At 57.7% G+C, this 9088-nt stretch overlaps 1 protein-coding gene across 1 annotated transcript in view; it reads left to right on the forward strand.

The window, feature by feature from the left end:
• The first annotated feature begins 383 nt into the window (after positions 1 to 383).
• Positions 384 to 9088, forward strand: part of NRTN (neurturin) — a 10429-nt gene continuing 1724 nt past the window's right edge. Inside the window, exons 1-2 of the mRNA XM_034660018.1 lie at positions 384 to 405; positions 711 to 803. Of these exons, the coding sequence (XP_034515909.1) occupies positions 384 to 405; positions 711 to 803 (115 nt within the window). The remainder of the gene's footprint in view (positions 406 to 710; positions 804 to 9088) is intronic.

The following is a 9088-nucleotide window of genomic DNA, read 5'->3' on the forward strand; positions in this document are numbered from 1 at the left end:
AACGCCGGGTCTTGGTATCTAGAGAGAGCCGTGGAGAGCCAGGAGTGGGAATGGGATCCCCCGCAGGGCTCTGAGGCCAGACTGGGGGAGAACTGCCACTTGATAAGGGGCTCTGTGGGCAGAGGGTATCATCAGTCTCAGGGATCACTTACTGTCTTAGAAAGAAACTTTGGGTCTCAGTTCTCTAGAATGGCTCTGTTACGGGGGGCTTCTTAAGCTTTCTGGAAAGAGGACCTAGGGCAGGACTAGGAGGACCCCACAATCTTCAGTGGGGTAGGAGGAGACTGTGGCCGCTGTGACCGCCGTCTGGGGTAGTGCTGTAACTCCTAATTCCCCGGAGGGGAATCTGGGAGGGGCTTCTCAGGGCCCCAGACTTATGGAAGATGCGCGGTCCGGGTCTCTGGAGTAAGGGTGGGAAACAGCTATTGGGGGGGGCGCTGCTCTGGGGGTTCCCTTGAGGGGCTTCCTTGATGAGGGTACTTCTTGGGGCCCTGCCTTCCGAAAGGGGACCAGACAGGACCCAGGAGTCTGGCAGTAAAACCAGATCCTCAACAGAGCGTGGGGCGCTGAAGGCCGCGGATACTGGCGTCGGGGTCGCTGTGCCTCAGAAGGGGGCCCTTGGGGAGGGGAGGTCTTGGGGCCCTGGCTTTCCTAAAGGGGCGCCGCTGTGGTCTCCGGGAGCGGTGTGGCCCCTGCACCCCANGGCCCAGGCGGCCCGGATGGCGGTCGCAGGGGCAGGGGCTGGGGCCGGCGCGGGCGGCAGGCGCGGCCACCACTGACGGGTAGTCAGGCACCCCGAGCAGGTAAGCAAGGGCAGGCGGGGGACCCGCAGGGGACCGGCGCTAGGGGAGGACCGGCCCCGTGGACGGAGGTTTGGGGGCTTACAGGGGCTCCGGATAGACCGGTAGCTTCCCTGCTCTAGTCAAGTCCTGGCGTGTGTATGAAGGTGGTGTCTAGGGGGCGACAGGTCCGCGCACGGCAGGGGGGCGGAGGTGGGCAGGGCGATCTTCGGCGCCTCTCCAAGCCAGGATCTGGCCCAGGTCCTTGTCCGACGGGACCGGCGCACCTCTGCCTCCTTGGACCCCCAAGTGTGCGCCTGAACAGGGGTGGAAGCGGCGGCAGCCGGAATCCATTCCCCAGCCTCTAGGAGGGCGAGACCCAGACACCCAGGCTGCCTTGTGGTGTACGAGGGCCTGTGTGGGGCATTCGGATCCGCAGACCCCAGCCGGGGAGCTGCCGTCGCGGCCCAGCTGCGCGCAGAAGTAAACATCTGTCAGTGGCGCGTTCCAGCCGCCGCCGCCGCCGGGGACACGGTGTCCTCCGGTAAGGGCCCAGCTCTCTCGGCCCGGGAGCCGCCTGTTCAGCCACAAGAGGGCGCGAAACCCTTTTTGGGGGGAGGGTAGTCCCTTAAGGGCAAAGAGTGGATTTGAAGGAGAGGGGGCTGTGGCTTCCTTGCTTTTTAAAAAGGGCATCTCTCGCTCAGGATAGTCTTAGAATTCTCCCAGAAGGTGGGGTGTGTGGGTTAGCAGTCATTAGGCGGGGAGGATGCAGACAGCGGGCAGATGTGGGATGGGACTGGAGGGAGAAATGGCCACTCCCAGGGGTTGGTGGCACTACTACCCCTTCCCCCAAGAAGCAACACTGTACATTGTGGTGTCACTGGCTGGGCTCGGGGCCTGTGGTTACCTGCAAATCTGGGACCCCAGCCCAGATCTGGGGCGCAGGGCTAGGGTCCTGGGAGGGGGGTTGCTGGAGGCCAGCCCCCTAACTTCCTCCCTCCTGCCTGCCTGCCCTGCCTTCTCTCTGCTCAATCCTTCTCTGTGTGTTCCATGACACTCTTTGTCTGGCTTCAAGTGCCCCAGGCTGAGGAAGCCCCAATGGGGTGTGACTGGTCTAGGCGGATGTCAGTGGAGGGAAGACTCCCAGTTTTGCCAGTTTCCCCCCACTGCCAGCCCCTTGCCTTGGGGCCCTTTGGACACCCCTTCCCATTCCCTTCATCCAAGGACTCCTGAGGTTCAGGGTTCCGGAGCCACCCCTGGGCCAGAGACCTCTTCTAGTGGCAATCAGCAAAGAGCTAGTTCTAGGGGTACAGGGAAGAAAACAAAGTATCCCCCCCCCAGGTGGCAGGGCACAGTCACTGAAATTCCACCATCAGTGCTTGTCCCTCAGGTTTCAGACCAGTTTTCAAGATACAAGCAGAGGACATAGCTTTCAAGAGTCTGGGGCAGGGGCGCCTGGGTGGCACAGCGGTTGGGCGTCTGCCTTCGGCTCAGGGCGTGATCCCGGCATTATGGGATCGAGCCCCACATCAGGCTCCTCCACTATGAGCCTGCTTCTTCCTCTCCCATTCCCCCTGCTTGTATTCCCTCTCTCACTGGCTGTCTCTATCTCTGTCAAATAAATAAATAAAATCTTAAAAAAAAAAAAAGAGTCTGGGGCAGGAGAAGGAACGAGTTTGCAGCCAGGCACAAGGACACAATCAAGAGATTGTTCCCACAAATGTTTGCTGGATGGTGATGGTGTGGCTGACTGTTGGTATCCGGGGTCATGGGCCTTGTCCTTCAGGAAAGACAGACTTAGACCCAGGGGGGAGCCCAGAGTGAGGAGCAAAGGGTCTACCTCAGGGTAAGATGATCATGGGAGACTTCCTGGAGGAGGGACATTGGGGCTGGGGCTGTGAAGGATGAGTAGGAGTTTTCTAAGTGGGAAAAGAAAGGGCATTCCAGGTAGCAGGAACTGCACATTCAAAGATCTGGAGGCAGGTAATAACATGACTGGTTTTGGAAAATCCAGGGTGTCCGGGTGAGTGTGGGAGGAAGAGACCATTCTGAGAGGTTGGCAGAGGGAAAACTGGGCTGGGGCATTCAGGGCCGGATTCCTGAAAGTTAGGGCTGGAAACACAGAACAGAGAGGAATGGGCCTTTAATGCATCTGCCATCACTGGCCTGGCCTTCTTTGCTGAGACTGTATATTCCTCTGCTGATACATCTTTCCTGGTCCCCAAGGTAGGACAGAGGGGTCTGGGTCTCTGGGGGGAGGCCCACATGGGGAGATTGAGGGGCAGATGGGGTCTCCCTCTTCTCAGTGAGGACCAAATAAGCATGGGGTAGGCCCAGCAGGAGGCTGGTTCTCCCCAGTTTGCAGCTGAGAAAACTGAGACTGGGCGAGCTGGAGGGATCTTTCCTTCCTGCCCCATATATGTCCTAAGCATTGAACTACTGCGTGCCAAGCTTTGTGCTAGGATGAAGCACAGGGTAAGATGGGCCTGCTGCCTGAACCACCTGGGGGTAGGCGAGGGAGTGGAGGAGAAGCTCCCAAGGCAGCCAGCCAGGTCTTTGCACGTGCAGTTCCTGCTACCTGGAATGCCCTTTCTTTTCCCACTTACAAAACTCCTACTCATCCTTCACAGCCCCAGCCCCAATGCCCCTCCTCCAGGAAGTCTCCTCCGACCCTCCTACCCTGAAGTAGACACTTTGATCCCCACTCGGGGCCACACCCTGGGTCCAAGTCTGTCTTCCTTGGTGGAAAAGGCCCAGGAGCCCTGACCCCAATGGCCACACCATTTACTGTCCAACAAATATTTGTGGGAGGTTATTTTCGGGAGAGGTTACTTTCAGGGGAGATAACAGCTACAAAGGAAGACTGAGGGGAGAATGGGGCACATCAGCAAAGGTATTCAGGAGCAGAAAGATCTTCCCTTCAAATCCAAGTGAAACCAGGCTTTGGGCTGGTCCTGGAAGACATCAGACAAGGAGCTCTTGTTTGCAGCAGGTGATCCTCACTTCCCAGTTGGGGAAACTGAGACCCAAAGCGAGCGTGCCTAAAAAGCTCAGTCGCGTTGGGGACCTGAGGCAGAATTTGATCTTGGGGAGGTAGCAGAGATGACTTGGGTGCCCTGGTTCCCAGGAAACCAGTGGTAGGGCTTGAGTCACACCTGAGATCTGTGCCTCTGTTCCCCTTCTGTCTGATGACCAGCTTTGCATGGTGTCCTTCTGGCTACTCCCAGAGGACCCAGGTCCCTTGTGCCACCCGCAGGGCCCCATACCAGCTGTTCAGCCGTGCCAGGCTTAATTAGGCTGATCCTGTTATCCCACCCCAGGGAGCCCCCTCCTACCCGCCCCAGATGCCTGCAAGGCCGGCAGGCCAGCCTGGCTAGGCAGACCAGCCTGCTATGGCCAAGGTGGGAATTTTACAGGCCAGCCGCAGAGGCTGGGCCAGAAATGGTGGGTCTGAAAAGCTGGCGGCCCTGCCCCTCACGCTCCCCAGACCAGCCTCCCTCAGAACACGCCTGTGTGGCAGTACGTTCAGGAAGAGGACTCCAGGCACTTGTTGGGGGGGGAGGATGGAGAGCTGGCCCTGCAGGTCACCTGGCCCCATCATCTGCCCTACCTCATCTCCCCACACGGACCCCCCACTCCATGTGCTCCTGCAGCTCTCTCCACCTAGAACACTCTCTCCAAATCTTCACTTGGTCTCAGCTCAAATGCTGCCTCCTCCAAGAAGCCCCCCTTGACCGCTCACCCTAAAGGGCCCCCCCAGTCACTATGACTTCACCTGGTTTTGTTTTGTTGCCCTACTGCCAACATCTAAATTACCTTCTTTATTTCTTCTTTCTTATCCACCTCCCTGATTGGACAGGGAGCTTGGCAAGGGCGGGGGGGCAGGTTAGCCTTGGTCATCTTGAGTTGCCTGCCTGGCCCAGCACACAGGGGGCACTCAATAAGTGTTGATCTGATGTGTTGGGGGCGGAGCTCAGCCTGGCACACTGGGCTTGCTGCCATGCGGGCCCTTTATTTACTTGTTGGTTCTGCTCTGCTGCGAGTCTTTGAGAAAACCTCTTATTTCTGTGGATGTCAGCCCCCTTTCTCCCAAATGGCAGGACTGTCATGCTCTCCCGCTGCTCCCCTCCCCCTTAGCATTACCCTGGCCACCCAGGACCCAGGGACTGTGGAGGCACTTCAGAGGACAAGTTTGGAGTCAGACCCAGGTTCAACCTCAGTTCAGCCACTTCTTTTCTTTTCTTTCCTTTTCTCTTTTCTTTTTTAAAGATTTTATTTATTTGTATTTAGAGAGAGAGGGCATGAGTGCACGGGGGTGGGGGGCGAGTGAGGGGGAGGGGCAGAAGGAGTGGGCAAGGGAACCTCGGGCAGACTCCCCGCTGAGTGCAGAGCCTGAGGCAGGGCTCACTCCTACCGCCCTGAGATCATGATCTGAGCTGAAATCAAGAGTCGGACGCTCAACCTGGCTGTGTGGGGAATAATGACATCTTTTCCGGGGGCTGTGGGGACCGTTAAACACGTGGAAAGCACGTAGCACAGTGCTTGACACTAAATAAACATAATAGCCAACGTGGTGGGGGTGTTAATGTTATTATTGTTGCTGTTAGAGAGGCCATATGTTACAGTGATTAAGAACGTGGAGGGGGTATTGGGGCTGGGACTTTGAGGGATGAGTAGGAGTTCACCTGACTCTATGTGTTCAAATACCAGCTTGGCCACTTACACTCTATTTGATCTTGAGCAAATCACTTCCTTGTACGTCAGTTATCCCATAACATAGAGATGAAATAGTCCATCCCGTGCTCTGAGTTACTATGTGGAAAGTGCTTAGAACAGCAGAGGCAGGGGTTGTGCGCCAGTGCTGGTGTTACTTATTATTATTATGATGATGATGATGTTTGCTACTATTACAGTCCTCCCCAGAAATCACCTCTCTGTCTATACGCCCCTTGGCTTCACTCTGGCTAAGACAGACCCAGAGCCCCTTCAGACAAGCTCAGAAGCTCAGACTTGATTTGCAGAGTAGCAGGGAGCCAGCGATGGTTCTAACAACGGGGCAACAGAGAGCTTCTGGGTGGGGGGAAGAAGAGGTGAGGCTGAGCCCCCACCTCCGACTAGGCCTGGAAGTTTGGCTGGGGTGTTTGTGACTGCAACCCCCCCCCCATGAGGCCCCTGCAGACGCGGCATCGGAACCAGCTGCACTAGCCAGATGTTCCTGGTTTACCCCCAGATGTGTGTCGCCGGCTCACGGCTGCCCTGGCCTCCCCATCTCCACCACGGGGCGGGGCGGGGCCTTGGGGCCTCCCAGGAAGGGGGCACATTTTTGTGGGCTGTGGAATTTGTTTCTTGTTTTGCAGGACCATTGAGTCTTGCCTTGACGGAGGCCAAGTCTTGCCCCTCCCACGACCTCAGTTTCCCCATCGCTGGAACCTCCAGGGGCCGTCTAGGGGGAAGGACAGGAGCAGGGCTGCCCTGGGAATGGGCTGGTCGCTGGCCCAGGAGCTATCAGCACGGATGGCAGAGGCGTGCCAGCATGTGTGTCCGAGGCCCGGCCCCTGTGCCACCAGCCAGGCCCACAGGACTTCACTGAAATGAGCTGGCCCTCTGGATGAGGGCAGGGGTGTCCCAGGCAGCTCCCTGTGCGGATGGGGAAACTGAGGCTCGGAGGGGGAGGAGCTTGCCCCGTGTCATCCAGCAAGGAAGAGGCAGAGCAGGGATCCGAAGGCAGCCATCTAGAACCCGGGTGCTGCAGGGTTCAGACACAAGCCCTTCCTCAAACGCTCACCCACATGTGCACGTGCGGCCCCCACGGCTGCCCTCACCGCTTCTTAGCCTGGCTCGCTCTGCCCCAGAGCCTCCCATCCAGCTCCTTCAGGTCTTCCTTCGTGTTCCCCTGGGCTGGGTGGCACCCTTCTGGGAGATCCCCTATCGGAAGGCCAGGGAGGTGTCCAGGAGTGAGATGGGAAGAAGAGGGCTGTATGTGGAGGAAGGCAGTACACCGGCTAAAGTTTGGAGACCAAGGAGCTGCAGCCAGCTCATACCCGCTTTTTTTAAAGGTTTTATTTATTTATTTATTTGACACAGAGAGAGAGCACACGTAGGGGGAGCGGTAGGCAGAGGGAGAGGGAGAAGCAGGCTTCCTGCTGAGCAGAGAGCCCGATGTGGCTCCTGGGATCCTGGATCCTGGGATCAGGATCATGGGATCATGACCTGAGCTGAAGGCAGATGCTTAACTGACTGAGCCACCCAGGTGCCCAAGCTCATACCTTTGTGAACAGAATTATTAAAGCCTGCCCGTGCCTTGAAAGGAGTCAGCCCAGACTAGCCCTCCAAAATCCCCCAGTCCAGAGAAGACAGATGTGGATCCAGACACTCTGCCAGCAGGGCGGGGTAAGAGGGAGGGACCCACAGCTGGGGATCCAAGATGCCAAGCCCGGATGGCTTCCTGGAGGAAGGCCTGTAGGAGCGAGGGTTCTGAAGGATGAAGAGGGGTTTACCAGATGGGGGCAGGCTGCGATTCAAGGCCTCCCTCAGACTAGAAAGATAAGTGGATGGAGGGAAGTGTCCCCTCCCATTCTTCTCCTGGGAATGAGCATGAAAACGGTGCCTCCCTGAGGCCAGGAGCTCTGTGGGAAGGAGGCTGCTGACCTCGAGAACAGGTATGCCTGGCCTGTGTCTCCTGGGAGGTTCCATGGAAAGGTGGAGCCTCAGGACGTTGCCTGGGCACCAGGATAATGAGCGGAGTTTCTTGGCACTATCAAGGAAGCTTCCAGAAACACCCACATGCCCACACCCTCGCCCTGACTGTCTGTTCCTTGGAAGATTGGAAGGGCTCGCCTGGCTGTGTGACTCTGGTTACTCATCACCCGTCTCTGGGCCTCATCCCAGCCCTGGGAACTCTGTGGCCTCCAGCTAGAAGTGAGGTCCTCCTTGATCCCACTTGCTGCAGTTCAGACTGTCATGGTCCCCAAGAAAGGAGGGGGCTCCCTTCCCTGGGCAGTAAGGATTCTCCAGGGTCTGGACATTTTCTGAGAGTGGAGAGGAGGCCACTGGCCAGGCCCTGTCTGGGCAGCGCAGGAGGCCGGGGAGATGCAGGCAGGCGGGCACGGGGCCACACACCAGGCCTCAGGGCAGGGCGGTTATCTGCTGTGTCATCCGACCGCCGCCCCTTCCATTCACCGTGCTCACAGCCCATCATGCATGTGCCGCACACCAGGTGCGGAGCCTCCACAGCCAAGAGCCCAACAGCACCCGTGGGGTGCCCACAGGTGTGTCCCCGTGTGTGCAAGTGTGTGGCCAGGATGAGAGAATGACAGAGGCAAGCAGGTGGCAGGCCCGGTTCGACCCCAGGTCAAGCGTGGGAACGATGCGGGACGCGCCGAGACTTCGGGGTGTGTCCCTGAGCGTGCAGGGGTCCGAGTGCTCAGGGGAGGGCTTGGGGGCCTGACGGCCATGCCTGTTCTCCAGGCTGGAGTGCCAGAGACAGCGTATGTTTCTCGTGAGAGTGTGAAAACGCTTGCGTGGCAGCTCACAAGAGCGCAAGAGGCTAAGAACACCTGAGCGGCTGGGAGTGTGAGAGCGCCAAGCGGCGAGGGCAGCCAGCCTACGCTGTGTGAGAGTGTGCAAGTGTGAAAACATGCTAGTCTCTGAGCGGGGTAGTGTGCAAATATGATAGTGCCAAATGCCCAAGTGTGAGCGTGTGTGAGTGTGAAATACACGAGCAGGTACATATGGCTGTCATGATGTGTGAGTGCGTGGAAGCGTGCCTAAGCTCGAGGGTTCAACCTGTGAGTGCAAGATGCTAGGATGTGAGTGTGGTAGTGACCAGGTGAGTGTTGTGAGATGGTTCAGTGTGTGATTGTGTTCACATATGTGAGTGTAATCATGTTTGAATGTACCAGTGTGAACACACCTGAGTTAGTCATTGTGTTTATCCATCAGTGGAATCGTGCTGGAGGGTGTGAGTGGTGAAAATGTCTGCGAGTGTGACAATGTGAGAGTATGAGTGTGCCAGTGCCGTCCTGTGCAAGTGTGCTTCTGCATGGCTGAAGTGTGAGAACACCAGCCCGGGTGAGTGTGATAGAATGGTCGTGTGTTTCCAACATGTGTGAAAATGCCCGTGTGAGTGTGAAAACACCCGCGTGGGTGAGCCCCATCCTGCTGGAGTCGGTGAGTATGAAAACAGGGAGTGTAAGTGGCACCGTGCTGGAGTGTGCAAGTGACAGCGAGTCCCAGGGTGTGCGTGCAGGAGTGTCCGGGGGTGCACGGGAGTGAGAGCCCCCAAGTGTGTGACCGAGGACAAGAAAGGC

Source organism: Ailuropoda melanoleuca, chromosome 4, assembly GCF_002007445.2.
Source record: "Ailuropoda melanoleuca isolate Jingjing chromosome 4, ASM200744v2, whole genome shotgun sequence".
Lineage (NCBI taxonomy): Eukaryota > Metazoa > Chordata > Mammalia > Carnivora > Ursidae > Ailuropoda > Ailuropoda melanoleuca.